At 37.4% G+C, this 23030-nt stretch overlaps 1 protein-coding gene across 1 annotated transcript in view; it reads right to left on the minus strand.

Moving 5' to 3' along the window:
- The window catches only part of tram1 (translocation associated membrane protein 1), a 53232-nt gene that overhangs the window by 23607 nt on the left and 6595 nt on the right, over positions 1-23030 (minus strand). Inside the window, exon 2 of the mRNA XM_028803607.2 lies at positions 3487-3550. Within this exon, the coding sequence (XP_028659440.1) occupies positions 3487-3550 (64 nt within the window). The remainder of the gene's footprint in view (positions 1-3486; positions 3551-23030) is intronic.

Below are 23030 nucleotides of genomic sequence, written 5' to 3' on the forward strand. Positions count from 1 at the left end.
CCCTTATCTCCTAACACTACTTCAGATCCAATACCAGTGCTCTGAATACATTCAGTCAACCATTAGCTTAAAAATGGTGATGGCACTAGTGCTGCACAATTACAAGAACTAAAATAAAATTAGTCAAAATCTCTGCGATTTTCTGCCAGTAGCATTGTGCCTCCAGTCGCTGCATGCATTTGTAGGGGGTTTTGCTTCCAGCCAACTGAACATGAACTATTGACATGTGAAACACATTAAGGATGACCAATCAGAAGCCTCCTCAATCACTCCCAATGTCATTTGTTTCAGGTTAGTGGCCTAGTGGAGTATCTGCTTTTGAAAATGACAGAATAACCTAATCTTTTTACCTAAACCTAATCTGTCGTTTACCATGCCAATATGAGTACGGAGGAAAGTGAAGTTGGTGACTTGATACAGAAAAAAAAAATCTGAATCTGTCATTTGACAGTACTTTGGATTTGACCACTTAGATACTGATCTGACATTGATCAATCACACAGTACTATTGTACAAAACATTCATGACAGAAGTTGCTTTGTTGTGTGGAAACAATTTATAACTGCATCACAGACAACACATATAACTCTACACTGCAAAAAAGGTAAACACAAGCTAAGCTGCCTGTAGCCTTAAATCCCAGCTGAGCCAAAGCAAACAACAATACCAATGTGTATAATTATAAGTGGTATGCCATTTGAGCAAACATTGAGGAGACATAAGATCATAGACACTGACACATATTACTTAGCAGAAGACATGCTGGCCTTATATGCTGACTGCAGAGATGGTTCTGAAACTAGCCAACAAACTAAATAAGCAATATAAGTTGCTTTTGTGCAATTACTTCGTACATCCCTGAACTGTACACAAAATGCAAAGGTGATGCTGAATCTGACATAAAGAAACTAGAATTTTATTAAACAACCACAGACCTATGGTCAAGTTGGACGACCGAGCCTTATATCAGCTTAATAGTGCACCTCATTACACTGAAAAGTCTCTGCTTGCAAGTACTGTATATTTTCCAGCAGATCATACAACATTGATCTAGGCTTAAAAGAGGACTTGGCTGCATGGGAGCTGTGTGAGTAGCATCTAGTTGCATTACCCACAGAAAATGGATCTAAAATAGTCAAAGCGATGTAGTTCAATCGATAAACCAGATTCCTGTGCTTCGGCCACAGGCTTTACCTTTAAATAAGAAACTTTAGACAAAATGTAATCTACTTTAATACTTACAATGCAATGTAAATTCCAATATTTTTTTTACTGAATAGCATCCATAACATTTGTGGATATATACACTCTTCTATGCCTTATATATGTAAAGAGCTTTATAAATAAAGTTAACTTGACTTATATGAAATCAGACTGCAACATGATAGCCATATATAATTTATTGCCTTAGGACTAGCACAGATGTTGATATTTTTACTGCATGGTGTGTACACAATACTATTATTACAACAATACAAACAAGATTTAACTATAAATATCATGTACTTTTTAATTTCGTAGGGCTTCTTTACTCTATCTCCCATCCACCTTAATAAAAGGTTAAGTGTCTGTATGGTTGGTTACTAATAAAATGTGTTGCATTTGTCATCCCAATGGAGGGTGCATCCTAAATATCGTGACTGCCATTACAAATCCCATACTAAATGGCATAAATTAGAGACATATGCATTGCAAGGTGCACTGAAATCATGAATGTTGAGGTCTATGTTGATTACTCAGATTTCAAAATAGGTAGCACAGCTGGTTTACTAGATAATTCATTAACAGACTAGACAAAGAGCCCGTTTCGATAATGTAAGATGAAACGGGCACGAGTTTTTGTCAGCAGTGTATGAAGAACAAATGATAAGTAACGAAGAAGTTGTTTTGTAATGATTGTAGTCCGCTTTACTCATTACTGTACAGGCTTGTACTGTTCGTTGATGAATTTTCCAGGCCTATAGTACAATACTGAATGATGAATGTTCCAGTACAATATAGAATAGTAAGTATAAGCACCACAAACCTGATATAGGTGTATTGAATGAATGCATAATTGAATTAGAATGCATAATTAGGCCTCGAGCTGTAGTCGAAATCGCCTTTCAGGCCTCTAGAGCTTTAATCGAAGTTGCCTTTCTCTTTGAATTTTTGCGGCCGTAAATCCGCCGCCTGCCGTGATGTTGGGGTTGGATGTCGGCCTCTTAAGGTTTTTCAGGCAGCTGCGCAGAAAGCGACTGCGCATTCGGCTTCGGACGGACGTGAGTGAGTGAGTAGGCAGGTGAATTATGTATTAAGATGATGCATGCATTAGTGGGGTTGGTTTGAATGAAATACATTACAACACGGCTTGAATAAAGACAAGAGTTTTATGGCCAGATATGAGGATTGTTTACATCTCTCAGAATGACAGACAACCTGTCTACAGATCCACATTGTTTTGAAAAACTCATTACAAACTTCAAAAGACTTTGTTGGACAGTTATCTTATCCAAAGATCTTGACCATACATTGTTCTTCTCTCTCTTGTTAAATTAACCCTAGCCTGAATGAATCTATTAATTTTTTACATTTAAAATTTCTCATTTAAAGATTTACCAATGTCGTTTCTTGTCCTAGAGTGTGTATATAAAACACAGGGAACTCCAGTTTCTGTATTACATCTTGCCTGAAGAAGGGGCTTGAGTTGCCTCGAAAGCTTGCATACTGTAATCTTTTTAGTTAGCCAATAAAAGGTGTCATTTTGCTTGGCTTTTCTCTAGATTACAATAAGTAAATAAGTGTGCTTATTTACTTATTGTAATCTAGATGCTTCTCATTCTTGTGGGTCACACAATTCATTGTCAAATGACCCCCACCAATACATACATCATCTAGTAAAGTAGCTGTGTTACCTGGGTTGAAATCTAAGTAATCAACGTAGACTTCAACATGCAACCTGAGTTGCCTCGAAAGCTTGCACATTGTAATCTTTTTAGTTAGCCAATAAAAGGTGTCATTTTACTTGACTTGTCACTATCTTCATAATGGCTAACACAATAAAACACCCTTGTACTATGTGGTATTTGAAAAGAAACCTCTTTTGAGTATGCACTTCTGACTTCTGCATTAAGTTGATTTGGAATTGTAAAAATATTCTTTTATTCATCATAAAGAACAAATTTCTTGTGAAGTTTTGGAAAGCAACAATAAGGTTGTAAAAAGGTTTATTTTCATAGATGTTCTCTCAAAATTAAGCTATAAATATCACATTAATGAAACAAAAGTCTAAGAACTGACTTTGCAAAATATGTACAGAAAACACAGATGAATAAGAAAATGTGACATAACTACAGTATATTTCCCAGCTGACACTATCCCTGATCTTCACTGCTTGAATGACAAAAAATGTATATAGATAAATAGATATAAATTTTACTTGCTGAAATCACACACCAAAAATATTTTTCACAGGTTTATGCTTATAAAGCATATTACACCACTTACCATTTGTTGTAATGGTGACATTATACTGGACTGTAACAAACAACACTGCAACCTTGGCTGTGACCTAATTTAAAAAAAAAAAAAAAAAAAAAAATTCAGTTATGTGCAAAATGCAGCATGATAGTCTGAGAAATACAAGATACTGATCTTCGACTCTTAAGACAGAGTTTATTATAACACATACAGTATTTGGCTGGAGGGAGGAGTCAGATGTGATGCATAACCTGCTCGATTGCTACACAAGACAACCAATAACAGCATTCATCTAATGACTTCAATACTTTAGTCCTATCCTGCTAGAACTGGTTTATTGGGGTGGGCTCACTGTGCTCCTCCTGAATGGTCCAGCACAGTCAATATCTGCTTAAGCTACAAAGCCAGCTCAACAGTTTATTTTACCATGAACAGACAACTCATCATATTTCTCAGCAGCACACAATTTGCCATTTAATAAAGATCAGCAACGCTGAATAGAAGCCTGTCGTTACTTAGTAAATGTAATTTCTTTTATAGGACACTTTTCAAAGAGCACACCATCACAAGAGGTCTTTTCAAAGTAGCATTCCTTAGACTAATTGAAAGCAGCAAGCTTCTTATATTCATTGAAAACCATCTACTATATCTAGATTAACAAAATATTCTAGTGTCATGAAACTGCCAGGCAGTGTGGCATAGTGGTTAAGGCTTTGGACTTGAAAACCTTCAAGCTGTGGGTTCAAATTCTACACTGTGTCAATGAACAAGTCACTTCAGCTGCTTGTGCAACTGGAAAACAAAAGAAATATAACCAATTCTGTCTCAAATGTTGTAAGTCACCCTGGATGAAAGCGTCTGCCAAATAAATGTACAGTATATGTAATGCAAATGAGCAGAGTAAGTCAATGAAGCACTGTGTAAATTAGGAAACAAAATAACTGTCAAGTTAAGATGTGTGGCCTTTAGATGTAAGCAGTTGAACATTAGATAATATAAGAGTCAAGGAATATAGCATTAATTACTTCACACACAATCTAAAGTGAAAAGATATCAGAACCATTTAAGGGACTAACCCAAAAAGTTCCAAACAAATCAAAGACAAAGGTTTTAACACTCTCCAGATTAAGGCCAGTTCATACTACAGTGATCCCTCACTATATCGCGCTTCGCCTTTTGCGGCTTCACTCTATCGCGGATTTTATATGTAAGCATATTTAAATATATATCGCAGATTTTTTGCTGGTTCGCGGATTTCTGAGGACAATGGGTCTTTTAATTTCTGGTACATGCTTCCTCAGTTGGTTTGCCCAGTTGATTTCATACAAGGGACGCTATTGGCAGATGGCTGAGAAGCTACCCAACTTACTTTTCTCTGTGTCTCTTGCGCTGACTTTCTCTGATCCTGACGTAGGGGGTGTGAGCAGGGGGGCTGTTCTATACGGACGCCTAAAAATGCTGAAAGATTATCTTCACGTTGCTACCTTCTGTGTGCAGCTGCTTAGTGAAGCAACATGCTGCACGGTGCTTCACATACTTAAAAGCTCAAAGGGCACGTATTGATTTTTCACTCTTTGTTTTTATCTGTCTCTCTCTCTCTCTCCCTGCTGCTGACGGAGGGGGTGTGAGCTGCCGCCTTCAACAGCTTTGTGCCGCAGTGCTTCGCATACTTAAGCCAAACAGCCCTATTGATTTGTTTGCTTTGCTCTCTGTTTCTGACAGCCTGTGCTCCTGACACGCACTCCTTTGAAGAGGAAGATATGTTTGCATTCTTTTAATTGTGAGACAGAACTGTCATCTCTGTTTTGTCATGGAGCACAGTTTAAACTTTTGAAAAAGAGACAAATGTTTGTTTGCAGTGTTTGAATAACGTTCCTGTCTCTCTACAACCTCCTGTGTTTCTGCGCAAATCTGTGACCCAAGCATGACAATATAAAAATAACCATATAAACATATGGTTTCTACTTCGCGGATTTTCTTATTTCGCGGGTGGCTCTGGAACGCAACCCCTGTGATGGAGGAGGGATTACTGTATTCACACATACAGAAAGACATTTAGTGCACACAGCCAAAATTATGCAATTTGTCCACATACTTCCAAATTTTTATGTCTGCATGGACTGTGTATGTGCTGCAAATAACACACATATACCATGTAACTCCCAAACAGAAACATGCATATTCAATGGTAACCATTTTCTTGATTGTACATTAAATTGTTTTTACTTCATGTATCTGGTTACCCTTTGGGAGGTTTGGAATGGAGTCCTTCACAAAACGTATGCCATACAAAAACATCTGCCCCAGATTTAGTGTTGGTTAGCAGCTTTAAAACAGATATCTGCCTGTATTTTATTTTAAATAAATGAGCCTCCTTCTCACTTTATAACCTTTTTGCAGCTTAAATGGAGGAAAAAAGCTTTTAAATGTTCCAGTATTTTGTTGGAGATAACTTAAAAACACCCATTCAGGAGTGATGGAAAGCTTGCGCCTATGTGGCAACACTGGCCGAGGAACTGTATCAAATACCAGCAACAATGCACAAACCCACACTAGGCCTGTGTTGCATCCCTAAATAATGTAATATGCAAGTATTTAGGGACTGTGGGAGGAAGCCCAGAGTATATAAAGAAAAACGCACACAAACAAGGACCATGTCTTGGATATGAATCCATGATGCTGAGCAGCGATAACAATGTTACCTTTCAGTATACTAAAACAAAAATAGTTATGCAGGGGAAAAAAAAAAAACCTGAAAATGAAAACCAGGCTGCCGATTATATATGATATTGATCAACAATGGATTTTCATTTGCACAAACAATCAATACATGCCACAACAGCAATTTATATGGTTAGCCTATTAAAGAATAAGTTTGGTATTTTTCAAGTTAAAATTTGTTCACAATCATGGTATATATTCATTTGACACACAAAGCTGTACTCTAAACTGAAGTATTTTTATACATTTAAAAAAACCTTGTTTGTTCTTGCAGCCTACAATGGAGATGAAGGGTACCAGCTTTCATATACAGTATATATTTTATATATTATATAATCTTCCACATTTATGAGGCATCCTTGTAATAACAAAAGGAAAATAGAAATAATTATTTTATCACAGGTTCTCAGAAATATTTATCTTGAGGTAAGAATACATTTACATTCTGGGTTGAGTTTAGATGTACAGTAAATAAGGAAGACGATCAGCATGAAAACAGTATCTGAAGCTGATGAAAATGGTTCAAAATGTGCATATCCAGGACATTTATATTATATTATAAATAAATAAAGATTCTACTGCCTTCCTTGTGGTGATCAAGCTGCCTTGAAGTTATGACTTGTTGCACTTAGGTTGGATGTGGCCACTCTAATGGAAGACGGGCTGAAAGCAAACTCAAGAGTCTGCAGCCTTCATTTCTCAATGGGTGACTATTTAAAGCTGAAGAGGAAAACAAAGTGTTCCTGATTTCCCATTACTGAAGCCAACTTCAATTCCAAACATACTTCAGGTGAATCATTTCACTGCAGCTGCAAGTGAAGTGGGCTATAGAGGCACAGAGTTTTAACAATGGAAATGTTTACTAGCAAACCGAATACTGTATAGATGATTAGCTCTTATGTCGGGTAGTAACAATCATTGCAGATGACACTTCATGGATCTAGCGCCATGGGTTTAAATCATGTGCCTGGTTGCTGTCCATATGGAGTCTGCACATTCTCCCAGACTTAGAGAAGTGTTATCTCTAATAAACAGACAAAGCTATAAAGATAATTTGAAATGGCAATTCCAGGTTAGTGTGAATGGGATTATGCATAAGTGGAAGTGTGTCAGTCATTCCTGTGATGGGCTGGTGCCCGTTTCTTGCCTTTCACACAGTGGTGCAGAGGGCAAGACTACTAGCAATATTAGGTAAAGAGCTGGTTTACTTCTAAAATGGATAAATCTGACAAAAGAGTTTACTTTTTTATATATTTGCACAATCTCAAGATGCAGATTAATATGCAATAACATTCCTGCCTTGAAAAATGGATGTTATTTGTCAAATTTAAGCTTTTTTTCAAGTTTGGATCTTTGTACCCTTCAGCCGCATTGTAAACTGCAAGAACAGACAATGCATTTAAAATTTACAAAAAATGCTTCACTTTAGAACACAATTTTATGTAGCTAAATATATAATTGTGAAGATAAAACGGTTGACTTAAAAAATAATTTATCCTGTAAATTGCAGTTTTCTGCTCCATGCCTCTTTTAAATGTTCAAAGCCAGCAGCCCATGTGCTGTGTTAATCTGCCATGTTTGGCTAAACCCCACACCTATTTTTATTAATTTGCTAATGGCTGAAATAGAGGAGAGATCACAAACATTTTAAAATGGAAGAAGTTGACAAAAGTGTGAAATACAATTTATTTTTCATTAACAAGCATTGAGTAAATGATTCAAAAGCATCTTAAGACAGTTTTGAAAAAATGCAGTTTTTGGATTAACTAAATCTGAACACATTTATTATTGGCATGATGTGGTGATCACCCCTGAATGCTCCTATTTAATATACTGTAAATGATTTAAAAAAACGTTGATCATAAAGATTCCCTTGCACGACAGCTCTGTTCACACACATTGATTTGTGAGAACGCTGTACTTCTGAGAAGAGATGGCAACACACTTCTCTGAATAATTTTGCTGGATGTGGTTTTGTGATAGCTGGCAGTGTTGCACCATATAAAGGCAGACTCTCTGTCTTATACACTCCCTTTTCATTTCACTTATTCATTTCTCCCTAGTCTGAAGGAATCTCAATTATGTTACCTACCACTGTACACAGCAAAACAAAAAAAATAAATACAAAACTGTTTCTTTACTGAACTCTTTAGTAAAAGGCAAAAAAACAAAAAAATTACAAAATGAACTGTTATCCTAAACTGGGTTAAGCAGACCTAACAATATTTTGTTACATAATGAACACCAAAAACACAAAAACAAACACTACAAATCTGACAGATGTAAATGAATGGGAAAAATACACCAATAAAATAACAACTAATCGTGTGACATGCAAATTCTAAATACTGCCAATGTCTTCTGAAATATGTTGCTTTTACAACTGCCAGCAGGCAGGGTGTTCTGAAAGGCCTACACCATATGTCATGGTCCTTTAGTGACAAATTAAAGGTGGATATCCTCTCCCATTCTCTGCCAACTGATCAAACAATTCTTTCACAGCGAGTTCTTGTTTTTCTGAGCACTGTTAGGCAACTTTTGTCTGGTAGTGCACCTTCCTTTCTGTTCTCTACCAGGCTGCTACATTTATTTTGAAAGGTGCTGACTGTACATTAAACTCCTGTCAGCACCCCTCACCCCCACCACGTATGCATAAGCACAGAACTGACTTTCAGTTTGTTATTTGTGGAAAGAATGAGTGAATTAGATACCCAAAAAAAAAAAATTACTTGTATTGAACTCCTCCTTAATAGATAAGAGTAGCTTGGAGTCATTAATGATAAATGTTATCTGCAAGTATGAAATCAAAGACATTATCCTATACTGTAGATCTCAAAGCACACAGGTATAGTCGTTACTGCTGTTGCCTCACAATAACAAAGCTCTGGGACAAATTCTGCATTCTTAATTTCTTAAAGAATATTCACAGAGTACTCCAGTTTAATCCCACATCATAAAGTCCTGAATTTAAGGGATATAACCAAGTTACTAGGTGTGTGGCCTGGTTGGCAAAGTGGAAAAGTAACAAATAAGTACAAATTGTGTGTTTCATTTGATAGACTGTTAGTGAAGGAAAGCTTTTTTGCATACAACATTCTTGTTTTTTCTTCTTCTCGTGCAACAAATAATTCAAGAGACAATACGGCTACTCAGAGTGTGTTATGGGGCCATATAACAAGGGAACTGCTTAAAAAAAAACCAATCCAAATAAGTAGGTAGTACTACGTTAACTATCACAGCACAACATGTGTGGAATCAATTTGCCTGTCAATAGATTTCACACCACTTGACATTTTGAAACTTCAACTCTGCTGGATTGGTATGGGTATTACAGTGATCCCTCGCTATATCGCGCTTCGCCTTTCGCGGCTTCACTCCATCGCAGATTTTATATGTAAGCATATTTAAATATATATCGCGGATTTCTGCCGACAATGGGTCTTTTAATTTCTGGTACATGCTTCCTCAGTTGGTTTGCCCAGTTGATTTCATACAAGGGACCCTATTGGCAGATGGCTGAGAAGCTAGATTGCTTACTTTTCTCTCTCTCTTGCGCTGACTTTCTCTGATCCTGACGTATGGGGCTTGAGCAGGTGGGCTGTTCGCACACCTAGACGATACGGACGCTCGTCTAAAAATGCTGAAAGATTATCTTCACGTTGCTATCTTTTGTGCAGCTGCTTCCTGAAACGACATGCTGCACGGTGCTTCGCATACTTAAAAGCTCGAAGGGCACGTATTGATTTTTGACTGAAAAACAAACTCTGTCTCTCTCTCTACCTGCTCCTGACGGAGGGGGTGCGAGCTGCCGCCTTCAACAGCTTTGTGCCACGGTGCTTCGCATACTTAAAAGCCAAACAGCCCTATTGATTTGTTTGCTACAGATTGTTTTCTCTATCTATGTGACATTCTGTGCTCCTGACACGCACTCCTTTGAAGAGGAAGATATGTTTGCATTCTTTTAATTGTGAGACAGAACTGTCATCTCTGTCTTGTCATGGAGCACAGTTTAAACTTTTGAAAAAGAGACAAATGTTTGTTTGCAGTGTTTGAATAACGTTCCTGTCTCTCTACAACCTCCTGTGTTTCTGCGCAAATCTGTGACCGAAGCATGACAATATAAAAATAACCATATAAACATATGGTTTCTACTTCGCAGATTTTCTTATTTCGCGGGTGGCTCTGGAACGCAACCCCCGCGATGAAGGAGGGATTACTGTATTTTCAAATGTAAAAAAAAAACACGTGTTTAGACTAAATAAGATCAGTGATCCCCAAGGACACTGATATGAGCAGTGGGGTTACAATCATTAACTCCAACCCTAATGCCCATCAAGGGAAAAGTTGACAGTAACAATATACACAAAAATCCTAACCTTATGCAGTTTCAAATAAAAGCGAGAAAGCTGTGGTTTAATAGTGTGAGATTACACTTGTGACACCATATTGCAATAAATAACTTGAGAGACAATATGGCCCCACAATAACAACGAGTCCAATGCTTACTTTAAGAGAAAAATTAAACATAAATGACAAGTATCAAACTTTGGCTGAAGTTTGGCTGAAAAGCAAACATGCTGAGCATCTTAATCTGCATGATGCGTACAATTTATTCCAATTTGCTCAAACATGGAGAAGCCCCTGCTGTTTCAGAATGGCAAGTCTATACATCATATGTTAAAAACCTGACTTATACTAAGAAATACCTGTGTGCCAGATTTCAAGTCTTTGGCTTAAAAACCAAAGCTGCACATAAAAAACAAACAAATAAAAAGGAGATTGTGCTTTAAATACCGAGAACTTTTGTAAATGAGAGAGTGGGTTTATGTAGCTAGATAGTTCATGGCTTCCTGAAATCCTAAACTGGACTGAATTGATTTAAAAATGAATGAATGGAGGAAGACAACATGGCATTGTCAAATAACAGGAGTGGATAAACGGCATAGGAAGAGCTTTCAAAACAAACAATCCTCAACTAAGTAATTCATTTATTTCTACTAACTTCGAAAAAGAGAAGGGACTGCTTAAGCCTGTAAGTCAGAGAAAACATTTTTTATCTACTTTATACTACTGAAGCCACTGCCCCAGTCTATTAAAAAGAGGAAACTGATATCATGACTGAAAAAAGTAAAACTGCCTACAACACAAATTGGTCAGAACTCTTCAAAAGGAACAATATAATTGTTCACATTATAAAAATAGTCCTGAGGTTTAAAAAAATAATGTGTGAATGATGCTGAAAAGGTCAAGCAAAAATTATAGCTCTAGTAGATTAACCAATCAGATCTGTCTGAAATGAGACAGAAAGTTGAACGTGCAGAGATAAAGAAAAATGAATCACAACATAGCAGACATTTGGGTGTGTGCCATGTGAAAGACTTAAGTTTACTTTTAGTGATGCAACTATGAAATGAAAATGTGCAACATCCACTTTTACTACCAAACAAATGTTTTAACTAGATACTGTAGATCTGACTTAATAGCAGACGGTCAATAGGGTTACTGAATGTTTTTTTGTTTGGTTTTTACATGTTAGAAAAATGCATTTACTTTCTTCAATAACTTTGGTTTGCATTACAGTTGTTAATATGAAACCCATCCATATATTCATACTCCTAATTTGTTTCATGTCAGAATATTTTTGACAGAGTGGTTAAGAATGAGTTTGGATTATGTATTACAAACATGTCTCATTTCATTTATTTTATGCAAGATAACATTAAACACGCAATTCAAATTGTGCTGGTCACAGATGCTCATGGTATTCCCAGTACATCAATTCAGCTTTACCCTCTTGATGTTGATTGTTTCTTCTCTGGTTTATTTTTGGCTGTGTCATTAATTTGTTCTCATCCTAAAATGGCACTTTAAGTTCTGTGGTGTTATTCAGATTGATTTTCTTGAATAGCACCATTTAGAGCTCAGAATGTTTACTTGTAGAACTACAGTATAATTCGATAGCAGTAAGCTGCTAAACTTTACAATACAGTGGAACCTCGGTTTGCGAGTAACTTGGTTTACGAGTGTTTTGCAAGACGAGCTAAAATTTTTAATAAATTTTGACTTGATAAATGAGCGAGGTCTTGTAATACGAGTAGTATGTATACGCTTTGTCTGCTGAGCATCATGTGATCACAACTGAGCTGATGGTTCTTCGCTCTCTCGCTGTGGGATTGTGGGTAATCGTCTCCTATTCTCCGTCTTAGTCGGCGTGCCTCACTCATATAATCAACATCTGTACGAGCGTATACTGTTAACTACAGCATTGTGACTGTATGTGTGTATCCACGTGTGTGTGCGAGTCCCCGTCTTGCACCCCAAAACATGAAGCTGAGTCTCAGTACTTTAGCAACACCAGCTTTATTCAGCTTGAAACAGCAACAGTGCGGTTATTTATTGTAGTGGGATCTGCCACTCTCCTATACACAGACACAGCAGTCAGGCAGGGTCGTGGCCAAGTAATACTGTGCCCTGCGCATTTATAATGTTCCTTGTATCACCCATCGACGGCAGGCACTTATAGCTTGTCTGCGATCTTTTCAGATTCGCTTTTACGACGAACTGCTACAGCGCTGGGATACTGCGATTGCTTTGGGACGCTCTTCCGCGTGTCGTCCCATTGGGTAGAATCCCACAAGAGTTTAGAAACTCACTCACACAAGCCATGATTCTTTTCAAAGGTAAAGTGCAGGTTAATTTGTTTTATTTATTTTTACTTTATATTTTGTATTAATCATTTTTATATGAATAGTTTTGGGTTGTGGAACGAATCATCTGAGTTTCCATTATTTCTTATAGGGAAATTCACTTTGATATACGAGTGCCTTGGACTGCGAGCATGTTTCCAGAACGAACTATGCTCGCAAACCGAGGTTCCACTGTATTTAAATACATAAGCAGAAATTTTAACTTAAAAGCAGTAAAACAAAATTGAGGCTAAGTCCACACTACTATGTTTTCATTTATAAACAGTGATTTAAAACAAACATTTTTCTGTCCACACCAGAATTTTCACATCATTTACGATAAAATGACAAAAAAAAAAAAAAAGATATTATGTTGCTGTTTATCTATAACGAACATGCAACACATCGGCAGAAACAGGAAGAAGTAGTGCCTCTGTAAACGAGTGGTTACACTGCTGGCCACAGGATTTAGAACAAAACTGTAGCAATTAGTAAATTATTTGCTTTTTGAGCATGCATGCAGCATTCAAACAGTGTATATGTTTGTTCTGTTTTTCTTCTGTGATGGGAGACCAGTCAAGGAATGAGATGTTGAAATGAGCAGGATTTAATCAGGGAAGGTCCACATAATATGAACGAACCCATCACAGCATGTTTAAAGCCTGCGCTTTCAAAACTGTACATTTTCAAACAACGCTGATGCAGCACTTTCAGAAATCTACAGCGTTTTCAATTTTGGGGAAAAACACCACAGTAATGTGGATGAAAGGCAAAAAGATTAATTTCTGATTCACTTCAATGAAAATGTAGTATAGTGTGGAACGTAGACTAAATCTCAGTAATTAATTTAACTCTTTGAGGGCAGAATATTATTTCCACTTTTCTGAAAAGCACACAAAGAAATGGTTTCACAAATAAATCAACAAAAAGTCTTTTGCTGTATGTTGTGGCTGCTGTTGGTGCCCATTCAGCGTCTCTGGCGTGGGGCAGCTTGACAACCCGCAGGAATACGCGACAGGCCGGCTGCCTGGCTGTCTTCGCGTAGCAGTTGCAGTCTGATTCAATCTGGTTTGTACCTCTTGTCATCGTAAGAGCCAGTTCTCCCACATGCATTAGCTATACGGACATATTCAGGTAGTGCTGGTCCCTCACTTCAGTTTTCGATCTCCAAATCAAATCCGACAACTAAGTCCAACTCAGCGATATGATATGCAAAACGTCGTCCACAGAGTATTTTGCTTTGCACATTCGCTTTGGTCTCTCGCCAGATGTCAATGCCAATTGAGGGGTTGTTTGCTCTTCGCTACTCATGCACGCGCAGGAAATCTTGTTCAAATCAACGAAGCTAACTTTAAAGAAAGTTGAACTAAAACATAATGGCAAGTTTTGTCACAATTTACAGCTAATTACTGTTCTCTACCCCTGAATTTTGACAAAAGTTGACATATGCCCTGAAAGAGTTAAACAGATCAAGCAAATAGAGGGTCTGCATTAAAATAATAACTAGCATATGGCCAGTTGACAACAGAATCAAGTAAAATCAAAAACTCCGGGTAATATTTTTGGAAAACACACCACTTGGGGTCCATGGATAGCTAAAACAGACCAAGTTACAGCTCTGATGACCAACTGCTTGCTGTTACCCTCCATGCCATTATTGCTTTTATCTTTCTTAATTATGACATATGTATACACCTGGGTCAGCTCCTTGTGTTCTGACTTTCTTACTGTGTATTGAATATTACTCTAGATTTCTGAATGAGGTTACATTTTACTCTTGTGGCTAACATCTCAGTCTTGATCTTGAATAAAATGACTAAAATACTTTACAACCCTCAGGTTATCTGATAATTTCTTTAACACAGTTTCTGCTGCTGGCCTTACCCCAAACATCACAACATCTAAGTTCAAAGCCTGCTGTCAGAAATTTCCCATTTTCGTAACTTCTCTGTTCATTTATTTCACTCTGTGCCTCGAACTTTGTGATGTTCAGAAATGGCCTAGCATTGAAAACTCTGTGTCAACTTTCATTGACAGATGTACCCAAATCTGTGACCCTGCTGATGGAAAAATCTAAATAATTTGCAGCAAGCATTCTGTAAATAAATTGGTATGGTTCATCGTACATAAAATTAAACTCAGGAGGATAGTAAACCATATTCCTGCATTCTCATGCTACCAGGCAGATAAAATAGGAGTTTCCCCAGTAACAAATTTGGAGAAATCAGTGTTATCCAAACTCTCCACCTCTCACCTCAGTTAATAATAGAAAGAAAAAAAAATGATCAGACAGAAATGGTCAAATTGTATTTTATTTATAGTAAAAAGTTTGACACACTCTTTAATTACTTTTTGTGTGGTCCATATAGCAAATGAACAGTGACAGTGCATTTCGCCCCAAAATCCTATCAGACATTCACACGAATGCTATGAAGTGAGAAGGTGAAAGCTCATAAGTGAACTCCAAAAAAATCCCATAGCACTTGAATGCAGTACACGTGTGGCAGTATTTTACCAGTTTTTAATGTGCTGCAAATAAGTTTGCAGAAAAACAATGACTGCTGTCATTGTCAGTGTGCACTGACTGGTAAAAACAAAGCTTTCAATTGTTAAACCTATTTTAGAAGCAAAATGTTCTGTCTAAAGGAACTCTTTCAGCAGCTTCAAGTGATGACCCATATTACCCTGTGCCCTAGTGATTACTGTGTCACTATTTTTTTCTTCTGCTTGAGAAGGTATAATGTAAGAGTTGTCTGATGAAGAGGGGATACGTGGTTGAGTACTGGGGTCAGACGTTTACTTAGAGGATTCAGATAGTACTCAGACCCATTCATTTTCTGCACTCTTTGTGCTGTACATTTAATTTTAAACTGATAAATCTGCCACTGTTGCAAATCATTCTACACTCAATAACCCATACTGACAAAGTGAAAACGTGTTTGATAAATTTATTAAAAAAAACAAAAAACAAAAACTGACTTTTTGATTTAGTATTCAGACCCTTTGTTCTGGCACTTCAGAATGTGGTCAGGTGCATCCTGCTTGCTTCATTTATCCTTAACATATATATGCCCAGAACATGATTAGACAGTTTAAAAAAGCACAAACTTGTGTATGTATCAGGACAAAAACCAAGCCATAAAGTCCATGAGACTCTGTGAAGACCACCGCAAAGTAATTGTGTGTAGGCATCGCCCAGGGCAAGTGTATAAAACCATTTCTAAAGCTTTGAATTTACCCAGGTGCACAGTGGTTTCAATACTTGTGCATTGGAAGAAATTTTAATCCACCAGGACTCTTTCTAGAGTTCTTAGCAACTAGGCAAGAAGGGTCTTGGTCAGAGAGTTGACCAAGAACCCACTGATCACTCTAGCAGAGCTTCAGAAATTGTCTGCAGAGATAGGAGAACCTACTAGAAGGACAACAATCTCAGCAGCAATCCATCAATCAGGTGCTTAAGGTAGAGTAAATACACAGAAGCCACTATTGAGGCAAAAGGCACATCACAGTGCACTTGGAGTCTGCCAAAACAGCTCTTAAAAGACTAGTCTGATGAGACAAAAATTGAACTCGCTGGGCAAAACATCAAGTGCAGCTTATCAATTGCATGGTACATTCCTACAGTAAAACACTGGGGTGCTTATCAGTGGCAGGGACCAGGACACTGGTTAGAATGAAGGGAAGGATAAAAACAGCTAAATACAGAGAGGTCCCTTGAAGAAAAATTACTGAAGAGTACACGTGACCTCAGACTGGGACAAGAGTATTCTGAAGTATATAGCCCAGCACTCCAGACAAATTCACCTCAAGGAGCCAAAAAGAAAAAAATTTGGAGCCAATAGCATTGATTTAGGTGCCAAATAATATAATGTGCAAAATATTAATCTTCCAATCTTTTACCTTTCTGCTTCCATGTATGTGTGCTAGAGGTGGGCAGTATGACCAAAATTCTATATCACGGCATTTTTCTAAATTCTGCCAGGTTTCACGGTATTAGACGGTATTTTTTTCCCCATGCATGAGTGGATGTTAACCACATTTTCCACTGCAATTACTGCAGTAGACTGGCTAAGAATAACCTATTAGACTGTTATGAGAATTGTACATCGTACAAAAAGACATTTTAATGTGCACACAAGTATTAATCCAGGTTTGCATTGCCCCATAAAGTGATCGTTTTCAAGGGGGTGGCACTAAAGAGAAGGAAGCACATTGCATGACAGATGCAGTCAAAATATAGAACCTTTAATTGAACAAATTTTGCAAAAGCTTAAAGTATGATTTTGACAACATATTTTCAACAATCCAAAGAGGCATTTAGACTTAGTAAAATATCCAGAGGTGTTTGTCAAAAGTTGGATTGCACTGAACACGTCTTAGAAAAGGAATAAATAGTAAATATTTTTTGTAAACCAACTACACTTTCTGTTAATGTTAACAATCTCTGTCCACTGACACGTTAAAGTGACTTTTTAAACAACTTTATCATCATTAAACTGCATAATATTTAAACTAATAAATAATAACAATAAAATACATAATAGTATTACTGATAGTTGCACCATTACTTCAAAGCTTCAAGCCCAGGTGCATTACACAGTATTCACCAAATTAAAATAAAACAAGTGCAACTTGGTGATGACATCTTACCAACTGTACCATCATTTAGGCAAACTGCATTAATATGGACCTTGCTTCAAGCTAAGCTCTATACATAAATAATAAAAACTAAAACTTGCATTTATAATGCTGTTTGTGGTATAGCCCTATGGAAGCGCATTAGGGCCACTGTGAAGAAAAAAAAATATGGACACGGAAGGAAAAAACAAACTATATGTTGAGAATAAATTCGACATGTTGACTATGTCAAGATTAAAGTCGACATTTCCACTTTATTCTCATAGTTTATTTTATAATTAAAGTAGAATGTTGTTACTAAACTTCATCCTAAAATCAATGTTTAATTTACTAGATTTTCTCAAACCCCGTCACAAGATAATGCAGCACATCAAATACTTTGTGTTAAGTGTTCCCCGACCCAGTTGTTAATCACTACGCTTCTTAAATTGACTTCTTCCGCACTAAGAGCAGGCGCCTGCAGCAATCACCGCACAAAATCCATTCACTTCATGATATTCCTGCTCTCTACCAAAACCCCAGTTCCTATCTTTCCTTTTTCTTTCTCCACATTACCAATCACAACACGATAAACGTCTTTGTGAAATTAAAACTAGTTATTAACTTAGCCGACGGAGTATTCAGAACTTTAAAAATATCTTCGTTATACATGTTTAATTATGCCATCCATTCAGAGTTGCGCCCATCTCTGAACGAGTCGCCAGCACAGGATGAATACAAGCAAAACATACACTAGCAAGTACAAAAACAAGTACAACTTGGCTTGCAGTATTATCCAGTAGTATAGAAACAGTATTTACACATCTGACCTTTTAAAACTAAAGTATCTCCAGGCGACGGACGGGACTCCTTTTTTTCGGCAAAAGTTCTTCTGTTCATCATGTTCAACTTTTAGTTCAGTTTCGGAATGCTCTCTGTCCATTTTCACCGCGCGGCATACTATGCTACCGCCCACTATTTGTTGGTGTAGCAGTGAAAAAGAGCCCTAGTGCAACAAATCTGTTTTTAGCGGTGTAGCAGTGAAAAAGGTCCCCACTTGAACAGTTTCCCACTGCGTCACGTTCCGAACGTCGTTTAGGCAATTTAAACCGGTGTTGCGGTATAAGAAAAATCCATATCACAAAAAAAATAAAAAACGGTTTTCGGTATGAACCGGTATACCGCCCAGCACTAATGTGTGCCTAATTCTTTTCCTTCTGAGCAGTGTATCCTTCTCTTGTGCGTTTGTGCCCATTTTGATGATTTGGGTAACTGAATGTCATTACAATTTAATATAATGTACAATCATTAAGGACCGTGTATTTGACACAGGGCTCAATATCAAACTGCTCAAGTGATGGGTCTTCAGTCTGATCCTGACTAAATCCTCCAAGGCTAAGACATCGAGTGAGTTTCACATTTTTGATTTTATTTTGCTGTATGCTGAAAAGTTGCATTCACACTGAGCTGCTGAAATGGGCACAACAAACTTGAACTCAACAAGATGTAGAATATTGTGGATAACACATTATACAGAAAGACTTCCCACAAACTGTTATAAGACTTGTTTGAGAATTTGCCTTTAATGAGATTTGTTTTTCAGCAATCTCTAATCTGTTTGCACAGCACTGACATCACATGTGTTCTTCAAGAAGACTTCTTGATACCAGTTAATTAAAAAGTGTCAGTCTCATTTTCTAAAAAAATAGGATTAAATCATCTGGCCATGAATCATGATAGAAGACTGAGAATCAAAATGATTGAAGATGCATAAGAGCTTCCTTGCTATGTATTATTCCTCATATTTTCAAACAGGCTTTCCTGTTCCTTGACTGTAACTGCCACTGTTTTCTCAACATGGTCTGTCTGACATTCCCTTGATTGTGAGAACACCAAATCAAAGAATTCTTCTGAAGTGTAACACTTAACTTTGAGATTTCCTCAAACAAGTCACAGAGAAAGTGACAAAATGCCACAAAAGGCAAACTCTTCATTTTCTATGCAATGTGCTTTGCTCCCCCGTTAATGTCAATGTTTTTTGAGCTTGTAGCCAGGTGTTCCATAGCACAACTGTACTGTATGATCAGAGTGAAGAAAAACAAAGTTCAAAGTAAATGTGGAACCACCAACACTGCATCATCTCTGCAGAAGATGTGAGTATAGAATAGTCTAATTGCATACCGATTACTCTCTGCTTACACTTGCTTTTGGGGATGGTATGTTTTCCATATCAGCTGTAATAAGTCAGAGACTTTTTCAATCATTAGCTGTCCAGTGTTCATTTTGAAAGCCGATGACTGGGGGTCACTCATTTTTACAGCAAAGACCTAGCCAAGGAAGTAAGTATCGCCTTGAATGAATGAGACAGAGGCGCACAATAGACATGAAGGTAACCTAGAAGACTTCCTTCAATCTTTTTAAGTCATTTTTGGACAATTTATAATTCCAGTATATATATATATATATATATATATATATATATATATATATATATAGATATATATATATATAGATATATAGATATATAGATAGATATATAGATATATAGATAGATAGATAGATAGATAGATAGATAGATAGATAGATAGATAGATAGATAGATAGATACTTTATTAATATATCATGTAAACAGCAGGCAGGAGGTGCACAGTTCTATGGTTCTGCTCCAGTTGAGGAAAAAAGTGTCCCTACCATTGGACAGGACAAAAGGGCACAGTGGAGGAAAAAAGTGACAAAAGACTTCCTATAATCTTTTTAAATATGTTTAGCTCAATTTTAGCTGTCCAGTGTTCACTTTGTAAACAGAACAGCATTTCAACGGCAAAGACATGGTGTACCATTTTAACCAGCCAGTGTTCATTTTGACGGGGACACAGCAGATAAAGTCTACAATTTAATGTTTTCTACAAGTTTTTTAAAAACATTTGATAATTTTTTTACCTGTTGTGATCAACGGTGCATGTAATACAAGAAAAACAGTTTTATAGGATAATGCTACCTAGTATTAAAATGAGACTCTGACCCAATTTAAAGGGATGGTCATGACAGGCAAGGCATTTTCTTTAACTCTTTTAGGGCGGATGTCGACTTTTGTCGACAGGAGGGGTTGAAGGCGAATGTCGACAAAAGTCGACATCCAGGGTTAAAGGGCGACAATCAGCTGTTAATGGCGACAAATCTCACTGTCATGTCACAGGCATTCCCTCTGTGCTTGGAGGAATGCTAGACTCGTTGACTCGGCAAATAAACATTGCGTGTGCGTGAGTTGCGAAATGTAAACAAAGGCAAGATGGCACCGACATGTGAAAAGGCAGCGAAGCAAGTGCAGAAAAGAAAACACTTGGCAGACGTTGTTTTGCGCATTACTGCGGAGTCGGACTCTTGATTTTTCAGAATCGGACTTTATTGGCAGTGATCAGGAGATCGAGCAAGAGAGTTAGAAGCAGGCATCAGCTGATCAGACACCAGCCGATGCCGCGCGAGCGGATCTGCTGCCAGTTGAGTGCCTTCGCGCAGCCGATGCATCTACGGCAAGGTTCGCATGGGATAAATACACATACATTGATCCGTTGAGAGCCGATCTGGCTACCGGAGTTTACAAGACGGCATGGCTTGCTTTTGGACACGACAGATCACCAGCTGCTGTACTTCAGGCTGCTCTCTCCTGATGCTGCTTTTCAGCTACTGTCAGACGAGACAAACAGGTAGGCAGAGATTTTTTTTGAATCGCGGGCTGCGTTTGCATTGCATTCTCGTTTTTCAAAGTGGAAACCCACAACGAAAGACGAGATGAAGCGCGCTGTGGCATTACAAATAGAGATGGGACAGAACTGGTGATATAACTTCAGGGAGCATTGGTCCAAACGTGTTTTGTCCCCTGGTGGCTTAGGTACGTGCTGCTGCAAAGTTTTATTCACTTCTGTAATAAACAGAAGCAAATCCCATGGGGTGAGCCAGGCTATAATGCCATACATAAAGTTCATAAAGTTTCAGAAGATGAAGAGGTGACAATACGGTTTTCATGCAGGCAGAAAACTTGGTGGCAGTGGCATGGCACGATGGCAAATGGGTGACTTGTCTCTCTACAGTACACACTAACAATATATGTTAGAAAATGCAGCAACAGACAATTGAAAAATAGGCATCAAAACAACACGTATTGTAAGGAGTGCAATGTGGCAATGACTGAAATTGGCTGCTTTGAGCGAGATCAGACTTTGCTGTGTAAAATGTATGTGATATGTATGTGAAATCATAGAGAATTCAGGCTCATACAACATGCAAGACAGTAACATTTGTCAAAAGTAAATATTTTTTGTTGATTTGATATGTTAAACAATTGCTTTGTGTTCTTTTTTAAAAAATGTTAGTTTTTGGAAAAATATTCAGCCCTGGGAGAAAAGAAACAAAAAAAAAAATTAGCCCTAAAAGAGTTAATAGAACTATTTCATTCACATGGATTTAATCACTCATGTGACAGAGGTGAATTTTGAGTTACACAACAAAGCCTTCCCTGTGGAGATTTTTTCTCCCCCCCCCCCTTAAGGGCAAGGAAACACACATGGCATGAAAGTGGATTAGTACATTTATTTTAACGATTTATCTTTTACATGTCTTTGTACAGAGTTATTGGGTGTTAAGTAATATATTATTAATTATAATTACTACTATTATTAATATTTCACTAAATCTGTTTTTCCATGTTTCTTTGTTGATAAGTTCCATTGAAAAGTTTATTGGTAACAGAACATAGTGTGCATGCCAAAACAACTGAAGAAACAGCTGATAAAATGGTTTCAAAAAATGCCACTTAACAAAATTTACTGTCCAAAATTAATCACGGAGTACCACAGTAAAATAACAACATGTAATACACCAGCAACCTTAAAATGCAGACTCCACGACATCACCGTATGTGACAAAACAGTGGTGAGGTGGCTGCGCATGTAGGTTTACTGATGGACAAGCCAGCATTTTACACACAGCATGCATTAAATCAAACGAGATACAGTTTTCAAAGATGCACGAAAACATGACAATCATATCAGAAAAGGCACTGAATTCCATAGGGCACAGATAGCTTCATAATAGGGGACCTACATGATGTGCTGATGTATTTACAATATTTTCACGTATTCCATACATTTTAATGATCTGTTGCACATTCAGCTGTTCGTTCATTATTTTGGCAGAATTGTAACCAGCCTTGCCTTGAAATTCACAATTTGGGATTCACAGCCACAGTGGCAGCTGCGCAGCACAGGTAGGAAAACTTATTTCTCCATCCGGCCATCAAGCCTATCGTGGACACGTCAAGAATGTAGTAGCCTTTAGTAGAATTCTGTTCACGAATGTCCAATGGGGAATCTCACCCTGTACCAACACTTGTGTAAATAGCACATCCGCTCAACAATAAAAAACGGCTATTACAATATTATTAGTTTAAAGTTTCAATGATTTCATTCACCAATGGCAAACTAAGCAGAAATAATAATTGCCAAAGCATAATTTTGGTTGCACCAGTGCCTAAGAAGTCATCAGTGACAT

This window comes from Erpetoichthys calabaricus, chromosome 6 (genome assembly GCF_900747795.2).
Source record: "Erpetoichthys calabaricus chromosome 6, fErpCal1.3, whole genome shotgun sequence".
In the NCBI taxonomy this organism is placed as follows: Eukaryota; Metazoa; Chordata; class Cladistia; order Polypteriformes; family Polypteridae; genus Erpetoichthys; species Erpetoichthys calabaricus.